General features: G+C 47.5%; 1 protein-coding gene across 16 annotated transcripts in view; it reads left to right on the forward strand.

Annotated features, from left to right (window-relative positions):
• LOC138807897 (uncharacterized) overlaps positions 1-25,545 on the forward strand; it is an 81,075-nt gene that overhangs the window by 42,105 nt on the left and 13,425 nt on the right. For 3 of the 16 annotated variants that reach the window (XM_069993708.1, XM_069993710.1, XM_069993706.1), the window contains exons 3-4: positions 427-573; positions 3,663-3,703. In XM_069993708.1, coding sequence (XP_069849809.1) covers positions 427-573; positions 3,663-3,703 — 188 coding nt within the window. Of the gene's footprint in view, positions 1-426; positions 574-3,662; positions 3,704-4,513; positions 5,387-12,593; positions 13,216-19,162; positions 25,120-25,545 lie in introns of those variants that run through there. The other 13 variants (XM_069993713.1, XM_069993707.1, XR_011366327.1 and 10 more) reach the window with 12 other exon arrangements.

Genomic DNA, 25,545 nt, shown 5'->3' on the forward strand with positions numbered 1-25,545 from the left:
TGAGGGCAGCAGCTCTGTCTTGCTCTTTAAGGCTTCCCATCTGGGAAGGGCAGGTCTTGGTCTGAAACTGGGACTTGCTCAGCAACCCAAGACTTTTGTCCTAAGGCTACTATACACAACTGAGAAAAAAATTGGGAATAACTGGATGTGACTCTAGAAACAGGCAGATAATGAGCTGATGGGGGTCAGGAATGAAATTGATAACCAGGCTGGGCCAGCATCAGCAACATTTAGTTACTGTTTACAGTTGTCATGGAGGAGCCTGCTTTGTGCTCTGAATTTTGTATTTGAGGAAAATGAAGGGAGAAACAGTTGCTCATATGATCCTTCAACCCTGGCCTCTTTGTTTCCAACCATCCTGTTGCTAGTCACAAGTCTCCTAATCCAAGGCTTCAGCTTTCCTTTCTGTCTCTTTTCTTTTTTCAGTGGTAATGAAGCTTGAACCACGGGCCACACCCTTGCTAGGCAGGTGCTCTACCACTGAAGACACACCTCCATCCCCAGTTTTTCTTTCTTGTATTCAAGTATTCTTCCAGAAGCCATTCTGCTTCACCTGCCATGACCAGGATTCAGGTCAGCTCTCTGTCCGTGTATTATTTGATTTATCACAGTACATTGTCTATTCTTTTTGAAACTCCTTCTGTTGTGCATGCGAGTCCTTACTCACCTTTCCTGAGCCTACTTAATGTGGTTCTGTCTTTGGAGAGCTTTCCCTACTCACAGCCACCCTCTTGAGGATCTCATCCTATAGCATGGCATTCAGGAGCTATGTCCTGCTGCCCACCGTGATGCACACCTGTAATCCTGGGTGTGGAATTGCCTGGGTGAACAATCAAGTTCTGGGCTTCCAAGCCTTAGGCTACATAAGGAGAGCCTCTCTCTCAAAAAAAATGAAAAGGTTGGACATGATAGCATATGACTATAATCCAAGCTACTCAAGAGGCAGAGATTGGGAGGATTCTGATTTGAAGCCAGCCTTGGTGAAAAAGTTCCTAAGATCCTATCACAACAGAAAAAGCTGGACATAGTGGTACATGCCTGTCATCACGGCTATGGCAGAAAGTGTAATAAGGAGGATCATGGTCCAGGATGGCCTAAGCAAAAAAGGAAGACAGTATCTCAGTAATAAAGCAAAAAGGATTGGGAATGTGGCTCAAGTGGGTAGAGCTCCTGCTTAGTAAGTGTGAGGCCCTGTACCATTCCAGTACCACCACCACCAGAAAAAGAGCTATATTAATTCTTTATTTCTGCCTCATCCTCTAAACTCTCGACTCACATCTCCATGTGTCTGTAGGCCTCTCCAGGTGATTATCCAAAAGGAACTTCATGCTTGACATGTCCAAAACTATGTCCTTACCTTCTTCTAAATGCCCTCTACCTTCAGGCTCTTACAATTCAGAAAATGACAATTCTACCTTCCCAGCTGCTCAGACCCAAATCCTGGGAGTCCTCCATTCCTGTGATTATTATTACCATTATTATTATAATAAACGTAATGTACAGAGGGGTTATAGTTACAGAATTCAGGTGTTAAGTACATTTCTTTTTGGACAGTGTCCCTCTTCCCTCCCAGTTTTTCCCTCCCATCTCCATCCACGAGTTGTATAGTTCATTTTCAACAATAGTGTCTAGTGAGTATCACTGCTGCATTTGTTCACCGTGTGCCTCCGTTTCTGTGCTCCCTTTACCCTCTGAAAGATAGATAAACAAAACAGAAAGAAAACAAAAACAGCAACAAGGGCAAAAATCTCGTATTTCCATTTCCTGGAGTTCATTTGATAAATTCTGTATATGATCAGAGGCACAGAGGCATTGTACCTTTGCGTTCCTCCCCTAAGAGTATTTTCCCTTAGTCTTACTGTGTGTGAATGCCTTGAGTCCTGTATAATTTATCATGTCCTGGTGTATTTTAGATCTAGCTTCTGTATATGAGAGAAAACGTGCCGTTTGTACTTATGTCCATCCATTTCCCTGCAGTTCCACTCCTGTTAGTTTTTTTTGTTTTTGTGTTTATTTTTTGTCAGTCGTGGGGCTTGAACTCTGGGTCTGGAACTGTCTCTGAGCAATGCAACTCAAGGCAAGCGCTCTACCACTTGAGCCCCAGCACCACATCTGGTTTTCTGGTGGTTCATTGGAGATAAGAGTCTCACAGACTTTCCTGCCTGGGCTGACTTCGAACTGTGATCCTCAGATCGCAGCCCTCTGAGTAATTAGGATTACAGGCGTGAGCCACCAGCACCTAGCTCCACTCCTCTTTTTAAATCTCACTTCTAACCCATCAGCAAATCTTTTTCTTTTTCTTTTTCCAGTCCTGGGGATTGAACTCGGCCTGGGCACTGTCCTTTCTTTTGCTCAAGGCTAGCACTCTACCACTTGAGCCACAATGCCACTTCTCGCTTTTACTGTGTATGTGGTATTGAGGAATCCAACCTAGGGCTTCATGCACGCTGGGTAAGCATTCTACCACTAAGCCACATTCCCAGCCCATCAGCAAATCTTGTGGGCACCACTTGGTAGAATCTGACCCCATCTGTACCTCCATGTTTCCTCTCTGACCCAAGTCATCACTGGGATTAATACAACATCCTCTTCACAGGTTCTACTGTTCTATGTTCATTCACAACACTCCTCCCGTATGGTTCTATGAAAATATGAGTCATATTATGTTATTTTTAGCAGCTCCACTGTTGGAATAAGCCTCAGTTTATACATGTGCTATGTGTGCTGGGCCGGGTCCCACCATGTATATGATCCCCTCTGACCTCCCCCTCTTTACTCTGGCTACACTGCCCTTCATACTGCTCTTTAACAGGCAGCCTCTCCCCTCCAGACCTTGACCTTTGATTATTCATCCTGGAAACCTTCTTCCCCAATAATTCTCAGGGTTCATCTCCTTACTTCTTCCTAGGTCTTTGTTCTTAATCTACCTTCTCAGGTGTCTCCCCTTTCCTGGAGTCATTTTGGCCCTTCTTTCCCACCTTCCCTACCCTCCTTTCCTGCTATATTTTTTTTTTAGTCCACCTCTAATGATTAGTATTTAAATTGTTGGTATTATTTCAGTTGTTGGTACCCTCAAGGAGACTACTATAGCCCTCTAGAGTCCTAGAATAGCCTTTGTCATGTAGTAAGTGTTCAGTAAATATCTGACGAGTGGCTATATTATGAAGTTGAATGGAGGGATCATTTATGTTTGTATGGGGCTTTGCATGGGATAGAAAGAGCACGTTTCTGCCAGCTTGGAACATTTGCAGGCTTCAAGGGAGTGAGCAGGAAACAATCTGGGAGGGGGAGGGGGTTGTTTGTTTTGTTTTATTTTTGTTGGTTGTGGCGCTTAAACTCTGGGCCTGGGCGCTGTCCCTCAGCTCTTCATCTACTACTCTACCACTTGAGCCACAGTGCCACTTCCACCTTTTTCTGTTTATGTGGTGCTGAGGAATCGAACCCAGGGCCTCACGCATGCAAGGCAGGCACTCTACCACTGAATGCCGAATGCCCTGGAGTGCAAGGCCAGTGTGCTGTCCGCTCATATTTCAGAGGCTTTAGAAGAACTTTCTAGATAGGCCAGCATTTACTTACTTTGGGTCCAGTCTCTGTTTGTTCTAAGGCCCATCCTCAAGGTGTTGTCTCCACCATTTACTTTTTTTTTTTTTTTTCCCCTCCAGGTGCCAGAGTTTGCAGCCTCATGGAGGAAATCAAGGTCAAGGTAAAAGAGCAGTAAGATTCTGTCTAGATTGGGATTTCCCAACTTAAAGTCTTTGGAAAGTCCTCAAAGAAGTTTAGGCTGTTGAAAGTGTTGGCCACTAGACAGAGTAGAAGCCCAGGGGAATTGTGCTCCCTGGACAGAGTCCATCACTGAGGATAGGGGACCGCTTCGCGTCACCACACGTGGCCATGCCACCTTGAGTTGGAGTGCCTTAGTTTACATTCTGTTGTCACACAGAACAATTGAGACTGGGTGATTTATAAAGAAAAGAAGTTTTTTTAGGCTTGTGGTTTCAGAGACTGGGAAAGTCCAAAATCACATGGCTCTGTCTTGCATGGGTTCTTGCACTGTGGCATAATATGGAGGGAATGTGGAAGGGAGCCGAGAAAACAGGGAGAGGCTGGTTTGGCTTACTTAGAACTGAACCCTCTCCCTTGGTGACCCCATCGCCTCTGAAAGTCCCCACAATACCAGTCTGATTCTAGCAGAGTTTCAGGAGAAAACACATTGAAGACACAACACCCAGAAAAATAGTCGTTCCCTTGGGGAGACAGTTGGCTGGGACCCACAGGATGCCCTTCCGTCTCTGCCTTCCAAAGCCTCCTTCCTCACCTTCTCCAGAGCCTCGTCCTGGCCCACTGAAGATAGGAAATGTCAGGGAGTCCAGGACTTTCTTTTTTCCTTAGCAAGAACAGTTTAGTAAAACTCCTCAACAAAGAGTGTATGTGTGCTCATGTGTTGACATTTTTGGAAAGGGGGCAGTTTTCAAAATGGGTCTAGCCTTGGACCAAACAATTCTAATTTACACAGTTTTTCCTATGGAGATAATCAACATGGAGCTGGGAAGATGGCTCGGTGGTAGAGTGCTTGCCTTGCATTCATGAGGCCCTGGGTTCGATTCTTCAGCACCACATAAGCAGAAAAACCTGGAAGTAGCACTGTGGCTCAGGTGGTAGAGAACTAGCCTTGAGCTGAAGAGCTGAGGGCCAGCGCCCAGGCCCAGAGTTCAGGTCCCACAACTGACAAAAAATAAATAAAATAATCAACATTTGTGTGAAGGCTTGTGAACAAGGATATTTATAAGTTCACTACTTGTAAAGGAAACTGTTTGAAGGCCCAGCAAGAAGAAATTGTTTAAAATTTACATGTCCCATACAAGGGTTATGGCATGGAGTAGACTGATGTAGGCACAACTTACTGAGAAAGAAAATTGGATGAGTGGTTTTTGAATGAAGAAAATTAGAAAAAATCTTGTAAAACATGCAAGAGAATTCAGCCTGGGGTATTGAAAACAACCAGTTTCTTAACCAGCTTGGGAACTGGTGATCTCCTGAAGCCTGTTTCCTGCCTATAGGGCAGGCCCCGACCTGTGGTAAAATCGAGAGGGTTTGGTGAGATTGACGTATCCAAAAGCAGAAGCTGTAGGACAGCTCCCATGTGACATGTGACGTGTGCTCAGCAGCTGGGGTCTGTGTGGGCTGAGGACCTAGAGGATTTGGATCTGTGGAAAAGCCTAGAAACAATGTTTGGTGTGGCTTGGCTTGGGATTGGTAGAAACATGAATAATTTTCAATATTTTCCTATTTTCTACAGGGAATTCATATTCTATCGTGATGATGTTCTTTTTGTTGTTGTTCTTGTTCTTGGTCATGGGGCTTTGAACTCTAGCTCTGGGCGCTGTCCCTCAGCTCTTCAGCTCAAGGCGAGCGCGCTACCACTTGAGTCACAGTGCCACTTCCAATTTTCTGAATGGTTTATTAGAGATAAGAGTCTCAGGGCCTTTCCTGCCGGATCTGGCTTTGAACCGAGATCCTCAGATCTCAGCCTCTTGAGTAGCTAGGATGACAGGCGTGACCCAACATGATGGTATCCTTTCTTTTAGTAAATAGCTATTGGAATGGTTGTTTTTGTGTTTTGTTTTTAACTAGCTATTGTACATTTGCCTTGAGCAAGGAAACCAGTTGTGTAACCTCTGGGTAGAGCTCTGTAGGACTAGAGGAACAGAGGGAATAGAAGGTGTGGGAAAAAAAAAGAGATCAAGCTGGCCCAAAGAGGTGTGCGTTTCAGAGGTGATGCTGGATCTACAGAAAGCGTGCAAATCCCTCCCCAACACCACCAATGGTCCCTCTTCAGAGAGCTTCTAGTGGGAAGTCTGGTGACCTAAGGATGGTCTGTCCCAGTTGGACTTCTGAAGTGGGAGCTCTGGGCTCCATTTTGTGTTCTGGCCAGTGGGATGAATGGAGGAGGTGCTGAGGATTGATCCCAGGTTTTTGTTTTGTATATGCTAGGCAAATGCTTTTGTACTTCAGCCATGCCCTTAGCCCTTTTTGCTTGCTTGTTTGGGGATTGTTTTTGTTTGTTTTTGTCAGTTGTGGGGCTTGAACTCTGGCCTGGACGTTGTCCCTCAGCTCTTCAACTCAAGGCTAGCACTCTGCCACTTGAGCCATAGTTGCCACGTCCAGTTTTCTGGTGCTTTATTGGAGATAAAGAGTCTCATGGATTTTCCTGCCTGGGCTGGCTTTGAACCGCCATCTCAGCCTCCTGAGTAGCTAGGATTACAGGGGTGAGCTACTGTGCCTGGCTTGGGGGTTGTTTTTGAGGTAAGGTCAGACTGTCCTCAAACTCATCATCCTTCTGCCTCTACCTTTTATCCTCTTCCACTGCTACCTCTACCTGGTATTACAGGGATGTGCCTGGGGGTATGCACGGGCACATGCGTGCGTGCGTGTGTGCGTGCGTGCGTGCGTGCGTGTGTGTGTGTATATGTACGTGTGTGTACACCACCATGCCTGGCCAGCTGCCTGACTTATGGCCTGCTCTTGGGAATCATATAACATCACTTCCAAGTTATAAACCTGCCAGAATTCAGGAGAAAAGACACAGATCTGCCTCTAGATGGGAGAAGTGTCAGAGAATGGGCAATCATATATTTATTTGTTTGTTTGTTTGTTTGTTTACTATTTTTCCAGTCCTGGGGTTTGAATTGAGGTCCTGGGCACTGTCCCCGAGCTTCTTTTTGCTCAAGGCTAGCATTCTACCACTTGAGCCACAGTACCACGTGCAGCTTTTTCTGTTTCTATAATACTGAGGAATGGAACCCAGGGCTTCATGCATGCTAGGCAAGCACTCTACCTCTAAGCCACATTCCCAGCCCTGCAACCATATTTTAAATTCACTACACCCCCTCTGAGCTCAGCCTGCATCAGTCTCCCAGGACACTCCCTGGATTCCCTTGTCTCCATTTCCTGGCCCTAGTCCAATCTGGTTTTTCTTTCATCTAAACACACATCTTTCTAAGAACTCCTCTGGCCAGTGATTGCCTAAAGCAAGAAAAAGGCATAATTCCTACATGCTTTTTCAAGAAGACAATAGGAAGGACTAGTTTGAGGGTGGCTGGTGAGGGTTGCCGTTGTTGGCATTCACAGACTGGAGGAGGGGGCACATGGAGGCTGAGTCTCAGCCAGGGACAGGGCAGGTAGAGCCTCATGACCCACGCTTTCCTCTGGCCTACCCTGCAGTGCTATGGCCCCTCAGCCGTGCTAAGTATCATCCTAACTCACAGGGAAGACACCGAAAGCAGAGAAGCAGAAATGTTGGCCATCTTGATGGAAATACTTGGATACCTCTCCTCCCTTATCCATGCTTCTTTAAGGGAGGGGCATAAAACCCAGCTAACCTTTTGAGTAGTGTGGCTTCTATCAGTTTCGCTTGTCCTCTTCCAGGCCACACCACCCTGGAGTCCTTTAACCAAGTAAACCCAGATGAGGCCCCCGCGCATCCTTGTCTAGTGAGGAGGCCCCAGCCACTTCGAGCTCATTCTTGCAAAGCAGGTGTGCAGGGACACTGCCCCAAATCCCAGCCTGCAATTCAGCCCACTCACTGTGGGGGGTGGAGGTCCCAGGGCTGGGGAAGCTTGCTCAGGCCTCTCTGCACAGCCCCTCCCACAGCAAAGAGAGGTTCAGGATCCATGTTCCTGGAAGAGCAGATGGGGCTTCAGTGAGCACAACACTTGTGCGTGAACCTGGGTCTGGTCTTATCTGGTCTAAGAGACCTGAAGTGTGACCAGAATAGAATGGAAGTCAGCCATTGCTAGGAAGGTTGCCACCAACCTCACAGAGAGTTAGGGAAGTTTTAGTTTGGGTTGGGTTGGGGTTTTTTTATTTTGTTTTGTTTTGTTTTTGTCAGTCATGGGGCTTGAACTCTGGACTGGGTGCTGTTCCTCAGCTCTTCAGCTCAAGACAAGTATTCTACCACTTGAGCCACAGTACCACTTCTGGGTTTCTGGTGGTTTGTTGGAGATAAGAGTCTCACAGACTTTCCTGCCTGGTCTGGCTTTGAACCGTGATTCTCAGAGCTCAGCCTTCTGAGTAGCTAGGATTATAGGCATGAGCTACCGGCACCTGGCTGAGTCATCTAAATAGAGCCAAGCCCAATGTGTACCTCAGCAAGATGTTCCAAGTTCTTAAGAGTATTAGGCATAGACTGGATGCCAGAGCTTGGTGTTTCCCATGAGCACCAACTACCTGAGCCAGCCTTCCCTCCCCACCTCACCAAGGTTCTCAGTGCCTTAGCACTGCCTCTGGCCTCAGTGATCGCCCTAGGGAAGCCCAGCTGCCACATCTGCATAAGTGGCCTTCTGCAGCTGTGTTGAGTGATCCACTTCCCTGGGATGGGGTGGGTGGGGCCTCTTTCCCATTATATGCCTTGACACATTGCTAGCCAGCTGCTTTCAACGGAAGTGCTGCGCAAGAAACCCATTACAACACCTCTGCCTGTGCAACCTGTCTCACACGAGTGAAGAAGGCGTCCTCCCCTCCAGTATCCATCCCACTGCATATGGCTTTTGTCAGGGCTGCCCAAGGCCCTTGAGTGGACCTGCTCATCCCATGCCTTTCCTTCCCCAACTCATATTACTGTCACCTGAAGTATTTTTTTTAAATCCTGATGGAAGCCGGTGACAGTGGCTCATGCCTGTAATCCCAGGTACCCAGATACCCAGGAGGCCGAAATCTGAGGATTGCAGTTCCAAGTCAGCCCCGCAGGAAAGTCCATGAGACTCTTATCTCCAATTAACCACCAGAAAAACAGAGTGCTAGTCTTGAGCAGAAAAGCTCAGGGACAGTGCCCAGGCCCTGAGTTCAAGCCCCATGACTAACTGAAAAAACCCAAGCCAGGTACCAGTGGCTCATGCCTGTAATCCTAGCTACTCAGGAGGCTGAGCTCTGAGGATCACGGTTCAAAGCCAACCCAGGCAGGAAAGTCCATGAGACTCTTTATCTCCAATAAACCACCAGAAAACTGGAAGTGGTGCTGTGGCTGAAGTGGTAGAGCATTGGCTTTGAGCTGAAGAGCTGAGGGACAGCACCCAGGCCCACAGTTTAAGCCCCACAACCAAGCAAATAATACCCCCAAAAACCCTGATGGCTGACATCACCCCCCACACCCAAAGATGCTGACCAAATTGATGTGGGTTTCAAAGAAAAAAATTAATAAAAAAATTTTTTTCTGGGTCCGGTCGTGGGGCCTGAACTCTGGGCCTGGGCGCTGTCCCTCAGCTCAAGGCTAGCACTCTACCACTTGAGCCACAGTGCCACTTCCGGCTTTTTTCTTTTTGCTTATGTGGTGCTGAGGAATCGAACCCAGGGCCTCATGCATGCAAGGCAAGCACTCTACCACTGAGCCATCTTCCCAGTCCTAAAATTTTTATCAAAGGAAAATACACATGTAAAAAATGTTTTAAAGCACAATCATCACATTTTCACAAAGTGAATTTAACCCAATAGCCAGCATCCATCCAGATCAAGAAACAGAACATCGCTAGTATCCCGGGTGTCCACTTTCCATCACTACCAGGCTCCAAAGGCTCACCTATAGTATAAATGGGTTTTTGCCTGCCCTCAAAATGGAGCCATATAGAATCTATCCTTTTGTCTGGCTTCTTCCACTGAACGTTTTATTTGCCAGATGATTTATTTAAGTTGTTGCTTGTAGTTTTTGTGGTCTGCTTAGTCTCATGCTATAGGACATTCTGTAGTATATTCTGCTGGTGGGGGAGGCTGATGATTGTTCCACTGATGATTGTTCTTTCCAGGTGGGTGTTTTTATGACCGCTGCTACTATGAAAGTTCTGGTGTGTGTCTTTGAGAGCACATGTATGTGATTCTGTTGAGTACATACTTCAAAGTGGAATTGCTAGGCAATTCAGCATTAGTATCTTAGGTCAAGAAATTTTACAAAGTACTGCGCCAGTTTATAGTCCCTGCAGTGATGTGTAAGTGTTCAAGTTGCCTCAAATCTTTGTTAACAATTGGTATTTTCTTTTCTTTTTGTCTTAATATTGGCCTTTCCTGTGGGTGTGTCATAGTGTCATAATTACTGTGTGACCTTCATTTGTATTTCTCTGGTGACTAATACAGCCGAGCACTTATCCATGTGTTTATTAGCTATTTAGATCCCCATCCCCACCCCCACCCAAGGTATGAGGTGAATTATTTAGATGCGAGCATTTTCTTTAAAGCTCCTTAGGTAATTCTCATATCTAGCCAAAGTTAAAAAAAATTGAACTAGGGGCTGGGAAGGTGGCTCAGTGGTAGAGCGCTTGCCTTGCATGCATGAGGCCCTGGGTTCGATTCCTCAGCACCACATAAACAAAAAGAAAAAAGCCAGAAGTGGCACTGTGGCTCAAGTGGTAGAGTGCCAGCCTTGAGCTGAAGAGCTGAGAGACAGTGCCCAGGCCCAGAGTTCAGGCCCCACGACCGGACCCCCACCCCACCCCCCAAAAAAATTGAACTAAACTGAACTAATATTTGCCTTTTTTTCTTGATTTTTCTGTCCTTGAACTGAGAGCAGTTTAGATAGGGGCTCTCATAGACTTGGGCAGAGATCATCTTCACACATACACATCCCCAATACACATAAAGACACATCTCTCCAAAAGAAGCAAGAGATCATAGCTGAGAGTTGGGACCCTTGAAGAATGCAGCTTCAGAAGAATCCAGAGAGAGCCTGCAGTGCCCACAGCTGCCACAGCAATTTGCTGGCCACAAAAATGTGGCCCCTTGCTGGTTCCCGTGGACCTCCAGGCAATCATGTGGAGGAAGTGGAGGGCTGCCTGCCAGGTACTTCCCAGTGACTGGGCCTATGTGGAGGGGACCCAGCTCATGTGGGGGTTGTGGGCAAGCTAGGGACAGTAGAACATATTCCTGGACAGGCCTGAGGGACGTCTGCTGTCTGTGACCTTTGTTCCTATGTGGAAGCATGAAGAGAGGCTGCTGGGTTTCTCCCATGTAAGTGCAGGCCTGGCCAGGCCTGCCCCACGTGGGCCCATGGTATCACTCAGGCCACGTGGAGTTGGTGAGCAGGAGCTGTGTGTGCTGAGTCTGGAATTGGATCCCTCACCTGCGGCTAGGCTACTGGTGCCTGGACTGGACAGGATGTGCCCTTGGTGCCCAATGCTGAGTGGGAGGGGACGCTGTCATGGAACAGTGCCTCCTCCATGCATTTCCAGTTTGACCATTTGGAGCCAAGCACCTGTGGCTCACACCTGTAATCCTAGCTACTCAAAAAGCTGAGCTCTGAGGATTGCAGTTCAACGCCAAGTAGTAGAGCAGTAACTCTGAACAGAAAAGCTCAGGGATAGCAACCAGGCCCTGACATTAAGCCCAGGAGTAATATACATACACACACACACACACAAAAAAAAAAAAAACCTAAGGGCTGGGCAGGTGGCTCAGTGGTAGAGCACTTGCCTTGCATGTCTGAGGCCCTGGGTTCGATTCCTCAGTACCACATAAGCAAAAAAGAAAAAATCTGGAAGTGGTGCTGTGGCTCAAGTGGTAGAGCGCTAGCCTTGAGCTGAAGAGCTGAGGGACAGCGCCCAGGCCCAGAGTTCAGGCCCCAGGACCGGACCCCCCCCCCAAAAAAAAAAAACCTTGACAATTTGGAGTCTTGGGGTACCAAGCTACTCTAGGATGTGTCTTACCTGTCTAATGGCTGCAAGTCCATCTTAGAAACTGCTTTGAGTGTAGCATACTTGTGTATAATAGTCCAAGTGAAGATTTGGAGGGGAGGGGCCTTCTCTCTAACCCAAATGGCATCCTGTCCCAGCCAGTGACAAGAGTGCTGTTTGGACCTGAAATAACAGGCCCTCCCTATCCCCAACCCAGCCCCACTGCCCATTGATAACTCTGTCTTCTCCGTGGTGACCACCTGAGTCCATGATGAAGAAAGGGATTCCTTTCACTAACTCTGCATCCCAGCTTCCCCTTTGCTTCAGCAATCCCATTTAGCAATCATGACTATCTATTCTGTCCTCCTGGGTCTTGTGAGTTCTCCCGCTTTGCAGCCTTCTGTGTGCTCCTGTCTCTATTGTTGGTGCCATGCCTCTCCCTGGCCTTCCTCATGAGGTTCTACCATGCTGTCTGCTGCTCACAGCCAAGGCTCGTCTGCTCGTCAGCCACTCACTTATTTAGCTTACTCCTGCTAACTACACATTCTACCACTGAACTGCACCCCAGAAACTTAAAACTTAAGTCCTCTCTGTAGAGGGGAGGTCAGAATACAGGTTAAGAGGCAACTTAGTAAGGTAGCAGAGTATTTTTGTGGGAGAGAGTGAGCCCAGAGAAAGTTCCCCAGGGCTCTCTAGGTGTGGCATAGTGCATGTGTGTGTGCGCGCGTGCGCGTGCACGCAATGTGTGCAGAGGTCTATGTGTTTGTGTTTGAGTCTCCTCACCTTTGGCTCCTGACTCCTCCTGTGGAGCCAGGTCACCCCAGCTTTAGGCTTCAATCCTTTGAATGTTTCTAATAGCTGATTGCACTCTGTTGCACCCCACTGGTTATGCTTCTCTAAAAAGGCCAATTTCTGTTGTATATCTAAAAATGTGCTATCCAGAGTGGACCAGTAATACAAGACAAGCGCTGAAGAGAAAAGTAAGAGCCTCTCACTCCCTCACAGATGCAGCCTTTCTTGGCTATGGCTCTGGACTCTCTTTAAGTCTGTTGGTCTGGGCTAGGCTCAGTTTCTTGGATGTGGTACCTGGGCCTCATCTGGGGCCTAGCCTTTAGATCCTGCTTCTCCAGCCTGTGCTAGGGGAAGGTCTACCTCTGGATAAGAAAGAAGTATGGAAAAAAAAAAAAAAGAAAAAGAAAGAAGTATGGGTCGCTCCCACAGCCTCTGACTCCTGTTCCACCCCAGGTAGTTCAGCACCTTCCTCTTCGTTCTTCCTTTGAGAAGTGTGCCACTTCCTCACTCCAGGCCCTCCTCTGGACCACACAGTGACAAGTCAGCAGGATTGAGCCAAACACCCAGAAGTCATGACCTCTGTCGTGGAAGTCTTTTGGATCCTGGATGCTGTCATTCCTCTTCTGTCTCATAGGCCTGAACCCAGAGCCAAGCCATTGTTACCACGCCCTTTGAAGATTCCCCTCTGCACCCCACACTTGGACCCAGCTATGACCTCCTTCTCTAGCTTTGCCACCTGATCTGGGGGCCAAGGCATCACATTGACCGAGAGGTAAGCAAGAGGCCGCAGGCACGGAGATGACTGAAGTTCATGTTTGTGCCTACAAACATTAAAGACAGTCCTTCATTTGCTCCCAAATCCAGCCAGACACACACCCTTGATTGTGAGGACTCCACAGAAACGTTTATTTAATGTTGCAGCCAGGAGGGAGCTTTACAGCCCCAGTCCCAAGAAGATTATCTTTTTATTGCAGTTCCGATTAATGATTGATCAAAAACTGATACTAGACACACTAAAATACAAATATGCCATCGAGATTAGGTGAGATCTACATCTGCCAGGCTGATTTGGGGACCTGTCCACCTGCTCTCTGCAAGATCAAACTGGGGCAAGGGTGCATGGCAAGACCCACCCCCCATAGGGCGCGCGCGCACACACACACACACACACACACACACGCACGCGCACACACACACACACACACACACACACACACACACACGGGGATGAAAGGAGTGTCCTCAGATCTTTTTAGAATTAGGCTACAAATTGCTACAAATGAAACAATGGGCAGAGGAAAAGGATTTAAGGGCTTAGTAGAATTTTTCTTTCATGTTTTTGTTTCTGTGAAGGCTGGTTACACATTAGCACATTACAGGGAAATTAGGGGCCTGAGGAAGGAAGAAGCTGTGTGACTACAGCACCCAGGGTTTCCTAGGGTTCTCTATTTCCTAGGAACTGCAGGGGAAACTGAGCAAAGAAGTGCACGTTTGCAAGCACTTGTCCTGCAAAGTGCCTTGGTGCAAGATCACACCATGCCTCTGGTGTTGATGGTCTCTTAGGCCAAGACTTAACCCGTTGGGGTCCACAGGCCATGTCAGAATCCCTAAAGGGGTCTAACCCAGGACCTCAGAGACCACTCTCCCCAACATACAAACACAGTGGGTTTTTCTCACTCCTGCCTTGCGAGCCTCCCATGGAGGGCTGCTGGCTGAGACATTCCTTCCTGCCTTGGATCATCTCTGGGCCTAGGCACCAGGGAATCGGAAAATTGCCATAGCCTCTTCTGCATTGACACTGGAAACTGAAACTGGAAATCACAGCCTCCCCGCCCTAGGTGCCAAGGTTTCTTTTCGTGGGGGAGCTGGGGGGATCCTGGGGAGAAAGAAGCTATACTCAGTGAGGTCTACAGCCTGCCATGCAGGAGCCGTGGTGCTGCAAGGCAGGCCCGCTAGCTGTCCACCCTTGGGGGGGGAGGGTTTCCTCTCTAGGAAAAGTTTGTTTAATGTTCCTGCCAGTGGTACATTAGGAAAGGACTGGGCTCTTGGTTAGTTTAGACAATGCATTTTATAAACTACTGCCTTCACCCCGTTGGCTTGCCTGTCCCCCATAATGAAGACTTTTTTTTTCCCACATAGTTTCAATTTAACTAGGAATCTAGCTCTACCACTGCCCCCAGCACTGCTTTGGGGCAACTTGGACTGAACCTCTGGAATGTGGGGAGGAACGAAGTGGAAGAGAGCCAGAAACTGCCCCACCTGCTAACTCCACACTGTCCTTCACCTCACCTACCCTGTTTCTTACTCAGCTCCTTAGATTAAAACCCCTCAGGTCACACTCTCCCATAGCCCCATATCTGCCAGGTATCTGTGTGAGTATTTGCCCAATGTGGGCCTTCCTTCACCAAACTAAACTTCCAGGAGGCCCCAGACCCTTCTTCAGCACCAGGATAGTTCTTGGCATGCTCTAGATACAAACAACAACAATTGTCCTATGAGTGACCACAGACCTGAAGATCCAAGTGAAGAACAGTGCTCGGCAAGGGGTCTGGATCTGGGGTGCCAGTGTCTGGATCTATCCCAGGCCAGCCAAGTCTTCTCCCTTGAGGATGCTGTGGATAGATTGCCCGAGCTCTGCTGTCCACAGTGCCCAGCCCCCTTTGTAAAGGCTGAGGGCTGGGTAGGGCAGATGCCAGTAAGGGTAGGCAGCTCCCATGGTGCTCCCTCCAGAGCCCTGGCTTTACCTTCCTTCCTGCCCAGGTGCAGTTCATAAAACCTTTTCCAGATAGTTAAGGGACATTTGACTCCCTGCGCCACTAAGAAAGGCCACTTTCTGCCTGTGGATTAGAAGAGGACAAGCTGGTAGGGGGCAGGGAGGAAACAGAGAGGCAGGTGGGGCAGATGAGATGCTGGCTGAGCAAGGAACCCTGACTTCAGACCACACACTTTTTTTATTTGGCCAGTCCTGGGATTTGAACTCAGGACCTGCACACTGTCCTTGAGCTTCTTTTGCCCAAGGCTAATACTCTACCACTTGAGCCACAGCTCCACTTCCAGTTTTTTCTGTGTATGTGGTACTGAGGCATTGAACCCAAGGGCTTCATGCATGCTAGGCAAGCACTCTACCACTAAGCCACCTTCCCAGCCCCATTCCTCACACTCGTCAGCAGCTCCGGCCCTCTTGCTTGCCTTGGTCTTGTGTCTGCACCTTGGAGCTTGGTCTTGTGTCTGCACCTTGAAGGGCAACTTTGGAATCGAGCCTTCTGAGATGTAAAAAACAAAAACAAAACCCCAACACTGATTCACTGTTGTGTAACCTCGCGTCAGTAACTGAATCTTCCTTGTTCTTTTCCTCTTCGGTAAAGTGGGAGCCATTACAGTGAATTCTGTGATGGAATTCATATCCCTGACATAGGACAGCACCTGTCGTCAGTAGGTATTGTTACTTGAGCCAGGGTGGCTACCAAAGATCTCCTTTAGCCACCACCCCCCCAACCAATGGAGCCGTACAAATATGAGAGACCCCCTTACATGTTAATTCAGAGCTGCGGACGCGCAGCTTTCCTCTCACATTTCTCTGGGGTGGGACCACAGTTTTACTTACTGAATGTTAAGCTTAAAGATGCACCAAAGGGAGGTGACAAACTGAAACCACCAACCGTTTGAGCTGTCGTCTTCACCTAAGTGGAGGCCGGTGCAGATGGTGTGAGCCCAACTTCCTCCCTCCCTGCCTGCGCCTTCCTCACACCAGCCAGCTTCCCAAGGCTACAGGAAGTGAGGCCAGGAACAGGGGTGGGAGGGGTGAGTGCAGAGGGGAGGCCAGGGTGAGGACAGAAGCCTTTGAGGTCCTTGCTAGGCCCTGAGCTTCTGGGCATCCAGTCTTGCCCAAGACTCGTCTATAGCAGACTCTTGCCCCTTCCCACCCCCCCACCCCCCCCACCCCCGCTCCCACCCCGCCCCTGCCCCTGGGTGGCCCTTCTCTCTTGAGATTGTGAGCCATTACTGTCAGACAGAATCCAGGGAGAGGTCTTGGCAAGGAGAAGAGCTGTCTTTTCTCAGAGGAAATGCACTTGTGGTTTTGAGATGTTCATATTTCACATCTGTGGTTGGTGTTTCCCAGGGTTCTCAGAGGTGAACGCAGGGTCAACCCCATGTCGCCAAATAAGGCTCCCCGTGACCTTAACAACAGGTCTCACTGCCCCTTTGGTGGCCACTGCCGCTGCCAGCTTAATGCGGCCTCCAGAAGGCAGCCCTGAAGTTGGTCTCAGCTTCCACATAAGCAAAGGCCAAGTTCCTCTGTCAGAAATCATTGCCCTTGGAAAGGACCACAGAGAGGGCGAACAATCTGGACAAAGGTGGATGAGGCGGGGCTCAGGCAGGGCTGCCTGGGTCAGAGTCCACCTGCCCAGTACCCTGAGCCCAGCTTGCCAGGCTGAGCCCTTCACCCCCATTTCCCTGCTGTCAACCACAGTCATGCTCATTTCAGTTCCGCTCATTCTGCTTCCACACCAGGAAGTCAGCTAAGTTCCTTCCAGATGTTGCATCTTTAAGCTCTCCGCAGCCTTGGCAGCCAGTTAACCCTATTTCAAGGATCAGGAAACTGAGGCTAAAGGAAGTCAGACTAACCCAAAGTCACACCACCAAGAAGTCATGCAACCATATTTTAAACCCAGTTTCAATGGGGGCGGGGGTCCAAATCCTGTGCCGTAAGCACTGCACTGATGCCACGCAAAGGCTATGACTGAGGTTGGGATGCGGATCGCATGGCGTGGAGTCACGCATGCCTGAGGACCTAGTATACAGTGGTGCAGTTGCACACCTGTTGAACGGCAGCCATTGCAGTGCACAGCCCCCAGCCCCAGGCTTGTTTCACAGCACCTTGCACATTCTTCTGCCACAGAGCACACTGCTCAAACATTGAGGTTTGCAGACCAGACTTGGCTGTGGCCTTTGTATTTGGTTTCCACTTCCTCTTTCTGGACCTCTTCCCCTCCTCACACAACTGTATATCACCAACCTGAGGAGGCCAGAGAGGAACCTCAGTGCAGCTACTGAGGGCTCCAGCCTGTGGGTGTTGGAGGGGCAGGGCTGGCTGGGCCAGAAGATCAAGCTTCTAGGTCAAAGGATGAGTGTTCGTTCCAGCACAAAGGCAGGCATATTAATCTCCCCCACTGGGAACACTGCTTAGGGAGCCATAGTATTCTTCCCCTGATGAGCATTTTCAGGATTAAAAGTATATAAGTGGCTGGGCGGCAAGTGGTTCATGCCTATAATCCTAGCTACTCAGGAGGCTCAGGTCTGAGGTTTGCCGTTCAAAGCCAGCCCAGGTAGGAAAGTCCATGAGACCCCTATCTCCAGTAAACAGAGGGGGGTGGGAGAAGGAAAGGAAAGGAAAGGAAAGGAAAAGATGACAAACCCCACTGGAAATGGAAGTATGGTTTAAGTGGTAAAGCACTAGTCTTGAGCAAAAGAATCTCAGGGACAGTGCCTACCTAACCCTAACCCTAACCCTAACCCCACTCCCCCAAAAATATACAAGTGATCTGGTAAAGGCACACTAACTCAGAAGAACTACTCTTCAGAATCTGCTCTTGACACACCGTGACCCCTGTGCACCAACACCAGAGGGTGTCCAAATGTCCATCAACAGCAGAGATCATTACTGCATTCCCACAGTGGAAATAGGAGCCATGCGATTTATGGTAGATGCACTATTGGTCTAATACTATAATAATAAATGACTCTTAGCAACATAATAATGAGTGAAAGAATACACTCGGGCCCAACACAGTGGTGCATGCTTGTAATCCCAGTTACATAGGAAGTATCAGTCAGAAAAATCACTGTTCAAGGACAGCCCTGACAAAAAGTGTAAATTCTCCCTGGAAAGTAAAGCAAAAAAGGGTTCAGGAAGTGGTTCAAGTGGTAGAATACTTTCCCAGCAAGCACAAGGCCCTGAGTTTCAACCCCATTACCACCACCACCACCCCACCCCCCCATACACACACACACATACACAAAAGAATTCTGATACCGTTTCTTTCATATAGAGTTTAACAACTGGTAAAATTGCATTGTAATTTTTTTTATTACCTTCAAGTATTTGTACAAAGAGGTTTCAATTAACATGTTAGTTTGTGAGTTCATGCTTCTAAATCCTTGTTATCCCTTCCATCATTCTCTGGCTTGTATTGTTTAAGAATACGTGCAGAGATTGTAAAACTATAGAAAGTACAAAATTATCACGAAATTCACTGTAGTCATGGCTATAGGAGGGGATGTTGGGATTCGGGGAGTGCTGGTTTTGTATTATAGCCTGGGGGGTGGTTACCTAAAAATTTGCTTTATGATTATTTTAAACCATATTTATTTATTTATTTATTTATTTATTTATTTATTTATTTATTTATTTATTTATTTATTTATTTATGTCAGTTGTGGGGCCTAAACTCTGGGCCTGGGCGCTGTCCCTCAGCTCTTCAGCTCAAGGCTAGTGCTCTACCACTTGAGTTACAGCTCCACTTCTGGCTTTTTCTGCTTATGTGGTGCTGAGGAATCGAACCCAGGGCCTTATGCATGCAAGGCAAGCGCTCTACCACTGAGCCACCTTCCCAGCCCCCAAATGTCTATTTTTGTATATTTTTGTTAAATATATTTTTGTGTACCTGTGACTGTTTCACAATAAAAATAAAGGATGCATGTATGTGAATCTCTTGTAGCCCTGAACAGTGCAGTGAATGGACAGGGCAGCCCCTTGGGCTTTCCCACGCCACACCATTTTGGGGACAGCACTGGAGAGTGCCACGCTGCCTGGTGCACCACAGTTCTCTCTGCAGATGATGGAAGACAAAGACCGTGGTGGAACATAGGAAAGGAGAACAGCCGTTGATGCCTTACTTCAGCCAGGGAAGATGAATGGGAACAAGGGCTGGAGGAAACCATGGCCAACGCTTGTCCGAACTCCAGAACCTATGAAAGGGCAGGAGGACCTGTGCAAAAGACCAATGGGATGCTGCCCCACTTGGCTGCCACAGAGTTGCCAAGTTCCTCGCTCAGGCTTCCTGTTTCAAAGATGCCTCGTCCTGGCAGAATACAAGGAAGAAATGGTGTTCAGCAGTGGCTGATGATGCTGGAGCCTGTGAAATGCACAGAGAAGAGTCTCTAACTTACAACGGTTAACAAATGCTATTAAGTGAGCAAATGCTACAAAATGAGCAGGTAGTATGTGCTGTAAAGCCACATTAGCACACTGCTGGCCAGTTTGCCCACTGGGCCCCCTGCTCTTCTGGAAAGCCTGGGATTCAATCGCCCTCCTTTCTCTTCAATCCCAACAGGTTTTGTTTTTCAATTACAGTCTAAACTACTCAGAATTACATCGAAAAGAAACTCTATAGGAATAACCACTAATCAAATCTAAATAAACTCAGAGAACTTTTAAAAATCCTACCTTAAGGCACTGGCAATGTGGCCTAGTGGTAGAGTGCTTATCTACTATGAAGCACCGGGTTCAATTCTTCAGTATCACATAAACAGAAAAAATTGAAAGTGGTGCTGTGGCTCAAGTGGTAGAGTGCTAGCCTAGAGCAAAAGAAGCTCAGGAACAGTGCCCAGGCTCTGAGTTCAAGTCCTAAGACTGGCGTGCCACATGTACACACACACACACACACACACACACACACACACGCACGCACGCACGCACGCACACACGCACGCTACCTTAAGATGAGAGAATAGGAGTGGTAGCATATAACTAATTCCTGGCAGTAGGAGAGTCATAGTCTGAGGACTTTGCTCGCAAAAGCAAAAATAAAGAAAAAAAAAACCCTGAGAATATGGGCTCAAGTAGAACACATACTTAGTAAGTGCCAAGCCTTCAGTTCAATACTCCATACCACCAAAAGATTTACAAAAGAAAAAAAAGATAGAGCAGATAAAGATTGGAAGATTTGAAGGGCTATTTTCTTTTTTGTTTTGTTTTGTTTTTTGTTTTTTTTTTAATTTAATTTAATTTTATTTGTGAACATACTGTACAGAGGGGTTACAATTGCATGGGCAGGATAAAGGGCTATTTTCTATTATAGGTTAACTTGACAGCCTTTAAAAATAGCTAGTCCTCACCAGGCATCAGTGGCTCACGCCTATAATCCTAGCTACTCAGGAGGCTGAGATCTGAGGATCGAGGTCCAAAGCCAGCCCTGGCAGGGATATCTCTGAGACTTATCCAATTACCCACCGAGAAAACTGGAAATGGTACTATGGCTCAAGTTGTAGTGCTCTAGCCTTGAGCTGAAGACCTCAGGACCAGCTCCTAAGCCCAGGGTTCAAGACTCATGACCAAAACAACAACAACAAAAAATAGTCCTTTTATTAATAGGTTAATTATATGATGAATGTTATATTCAAGGTTAATAAGCAGTGGTTGTAAATAAAATTTCATATATACCTCATCAAAAAAGGAAAGATTCGTTCTTGTAGTCATGTATGATATTATTTCCTTCCTTTATAATCAGTGAATGATGCTTCATTGGGTGTATTTACTACATTTGTTTGTGGATACATCTACTAACTGCATCTTTACTTTTTTCTTTTTTTCTGTCAGTCATGGGGCTTGAACTCTGGGCCTAGGCACTGTCTCTGAGCTCTTCAGCTCAAGGCTAGTGCTCTACTACTTAGAGCCACAGTGCCACTTCTGGTAGTTAATTGAAGATTAGAGTCTCACAGACTTTCCTGCCTGGGCTGGCTTTGAATCTGGATCCTCAGATATCAGCCTCCTGAGTAGCTAGGATTACAGGCCTGTGCCATTGGCACCTGGCTACATCTTTATATTTTTAAAAGCCAACATCTTTTTACCCTCTGGGCCTCAGCCTACTGGCAATCTGAAGAGGTAACAAAAATAGCCAGATATGGTTGGAACAGGCAGTTGTGGACGAGGGCAGGAAGTTGCAGTGTGCACGCCTGCATTGGCAGTCATTGTATTCAAGATGTCATGGTGACACTGTTGGCACAGTCTCCAGTCCTCAGGAAGCCTCAGGGTTGCTCATCTTTCTATGGTATTATCATGATCTTTATTTAAGTCACCATTTGGGGTGTAGAACTCCACATTGTAGCCCTTGTCAATCCTGGAAACCCACCCCACACACACCCCAGGTAGCTGGCTGGGGGTAAGCACTCCGTGAATGTTAGATAGTATCATTTACTTTGTTATTTTGATTTGGGATGGACAATCAATCATTTATTTAATGAGCATGTACTATGTGCCAGAAACTGCTAAGTACTGGAATACTACTGTGAACAAAGGGACCTGTCCCTGCCTGCCAGAGTTTCCAGACACTGGGGAAACTTGTTGACTGAATGATTGATAAACCCTGATTCAACTCCCTGGGATTAACACTTACACAGCCAGACATCATTGGATTCCATTTGTGTGCTTAGCTCAGAACACACCCTCCCTACCCTCAGGTGCTGAAATGTAAATAGTACAGACACCACCATTCAAGTAAACACACTGAACTGACCAGGGATGGCAATCTAGCTCTGCCCCACACACCCTTGACCATTCTCAGAGCTCAGTTACTTTATCAGTGAAATGGGGTTGATGAGAAATGCATCCCTCTGAGACAGGAGAAGAGCAAAGCAGGGTCATCCCACAGCATAAATCGACAGATTTATTTTAGTCTATGCAGCCTCTGGTGGCCTGGGGTTAAATGAGAGCACTTTTGTGATATGACCTGTAGTTAATGGTCAATAAGCGATAGCTATTGTTATACACAAGTTTGGGGGAAGCAGGAGTCTTAGGCAGGCCAGCAGTTTGGACATGATGTGGCCAGGCTTTGTTCTTCAAGGAAGGGCAGGGCTCTGAGAACTGCAGCCCGCAAGGCAGGCAAAGGCCAGGAGGCAGGAACTCCCAAGGCATGTTTGGGAGAAGCAGGCTGGTAAGGGCAGTGGTCAACCAAGGAGGAACTTGCACTTCTCTGTAGGCTCAGACAAGCCATTGGAAGCTGGCTGTTGAACAGCACCGATGAGGCAACAGCAAATGCTTTAATTTGTCCAGCATTTTACCTTCCAGGCAAACAGAGGTAAAAAAAAGACTGTCTCCATGGTTACACAGAGAAAGGACCAGGGGTCAGGACACAGGCAAAATGACTTCTCATTGTTTGTAACCCCTGGCACTTTTCAAATATGTATGAGAATCAGTAAAAACTATATGTTATATACTATATAAAATTTGTCTCTGACTATAAAAGCAATTATTTGCAATTGTAGAGGATACACCCTAAAGGTGTATGTGTGCCCAGTCTTGCCTGGGTCTTGAATTCAGGGCTTGAGCACTGACCTGAGCTTTTTTGCTCAAGGCTAGCACTCTACCACTTGGGCCACAGTTCCACTTCCGGCTTTTTGGTGGTTAATTGAAATAAGAATTTCATAGACTTTCCGGTCCAGGTTGACTTTTCATCACATTCTTTAGATCTCAGCCTCTAGAAAAGCTAGGGTTACAAGCGTGAGCCACTGAAGCCTGGCTAGGATTTGCAAACTCTAGCAACATAAAGAAGAAAATATAATCACCTATAATCCATCCAGAGGTTCTCTCTACATTTCTGCCATATATAATCCCCATTAAGTTACCTCTTTATATTTATGTTGGAATAGATTGTGTATAGTTTCAAGTTCTACCTTTCCCCTGTGAAATTGGGAGTGTTTTCTGAGAAGGAGGGACTGTTTTTAATGCAGAACAAACTCCAGTAAACCTTTTCCTTAAAACAAAACACAGTACAAAGGCCGTCAGCAGTGGTTGGGAGGACATCCTGTGGGGACGAGGGGTGGTTCTCATGCTTCCGGTGTGAGCTGTGAGGTAGTGGCTGTGGCTGAGTCCTCTGCTCTCCTGGTCCGGCTGCATCCTCTTGCCTCTATGGAGGAGACAGTTTTCATGAGTCTGCATTCACCCTTCCTTCCCGACAGGATACCGTGAGCATCCCCACCTCAGAAAGCATGTGAGGCTTGCAGTCATTACTGTTTACGAACAACAGCATCTGTCTGCATGGTGCAGTGTCTTCTCGGGTCTCACCAGGCTCCTGTGCCTTCTGGGAAGATAAAGCCAAGTGCTGCGCTATAACCACTTGACACAGGCTGACACTGAGGCTGATGACAAGCTAATAGTTTAGAGCTGGCTGACATTTAACACTCTGACTTTTCCTTCATATGAGTCACACACACACACACACACACACACACACACACACACACACACACACACACACACACACACACACACACACACACACACACACACACACACACACACACACACACACACACACACACTTTAGATCTAGCTTTTCCTGAGCCAAACTGGATCCCTTAGGGAGGCCAAGGACTGAAAATGCTGGGTTTCCAGTGTATAGGTTCTGATTGGCTGACCGGGGCGGTGGGGGCGGGCGGTTAACGTCACAGAAGCTCATCCAGGACGATTCAGGTCTTTTCTACCTAGGCCCCTTCCCATTTGCCTACTCCTCCTTTAGCATCATCTGTCCCAGAGTTTTCCCAGTCCTTGAAAGAGGGGAGCTGGGCAGAAAGTATGAACATGGAAGAGGCCCAAGGCAAGGCTTGATCCTTGTTGGCTGTGGATACTCAAGACTGCTGAGTTCTTCACACCCACATGTCCTGGGACCAGAGCCTCACCTGGCCTCAGAGGACTCAAAGTGTTAGGGAAACTCCAGTTAGAGAGGCAGCCAGCCATGTATTTTAACAGCTGGGGTTCACCTGGCCCCTTTGTCAGGGAGCGACAGCCTAACTTCATCCACTTATTCCCTTTCTGTTGTCCTTCTCTGGGCCTCAAGGTGAGGCCGCAGGTAGACATCTGTTCTTGGGCTACTTGGTGAGAACCTAAGAGATACAGGACCCTAGCTGGCAGAGCCTGTTGGCAAGGCAAGAAGGGCTAGACAAGGCCTTTGGACTTCAAATAGGCTTGACCAAATGCCCTAACGTTTCCCTGGGACTTCCTTTTCTCACAGTGAAAGGTCCTAATCTGGGAAACTCTTCATTCCTAAACAGGCAGACAGCTAGGCCCTGGTGGCTCACACCTGTAATTCTAGCGACTCAGAAGGCTGAGATCTAAGGATCACCATTTGGAGCCAGCTCAGGCAGGAAAGTCCATGAGACTTTTATCTCCAGTTAATCATAAAAAACAAAAAAAAACAAAAAAAACTAGAAATGGAGCTGTGGCTCAAGCGATGGAGCACTAGCCCTGAGCAAAAAAAAAAAAAAAAAAGCTCAGGGACAGCACCTAGGTTCCAAAGTCAAGCCCCAGGTCTGACATCAAAGAAGAAAAAGTCTGTTGGACTGTCCCCAAAGGCTTGTGCACCCCTTGCTCCAGTCTGCTCCAGATTATTCCAGCAGTCTCACAGCCAGCCCTTTGGATGCTAGAGAGATAGAGAGATAGGGTGAGTGGGAAGGTCTGGAGGGGTGAGATGGTTCCCAACTGAGCATCTTATGTGGAGACGAGATCTGTGTCTGTACAGTGTGGCGCTCCCAGCTATATGCTGGAGGAAGTGACAAAGTATGTTTACATCAGAGCATCTGTATTGCAGGTGGATTTCATAAATGTTTTTTATTTCCTCATCTGTATATCTTCCTCTTCGCACAATTAAGCAACTTTTTAAAAAAAATGTGTATGTTTTTAATAAAAGAAAAGTCATGAATGACTCAGCCTTTCAGCTCCAGCCCTGTTGAGGAACACAAGCGGGTTGTGCTACATAACATGACACAGTGGCCTTTGACCTTGGGTACTGGTTGGCCACAGCCCATTCTATCCAAGGCTCCCCCCCCACCCCCCCCGCTCCTCCCATCCTGCTCCCTGAGCCTCGAGGTCCAGGTGGATTTGACGGAGCAAGTGCTGAGGACAAGGTATTTATCACTTATCAGGCAGTCAAGGTATAAGTGTCAAATGTGAGTCTGGACTGAGCACGGGCCAGAATGTGGAGGGCAGCCGTTGCTTAACCCTAGGGTGTCTGGTTGGGGAGGTTAGGGACCCCACACAGCATGGGACTTGTGCTAGGTAGTGAGGCTTCACCTGTGAGATTGCACACTGCACATGCTTTAGAGGCTG

This window comes from Dipodomys merriami, unplaced genomic scaffold (assembly GCF_024711535.1).
Source record: "Dipodomys merriami isolate MVZ:Mamm:240054 unplaced genomic scaffold, mDipMer1.0.p SCAF_44, whole genome shotgun sequence".
Taxonomy (NCBI): domain Eukaryota; kingdom Metazoa; phylum Chordata; class Mammalia; order Rodentia; family Heteromyidae; genus Dipodomys; species Dipodomys merriami.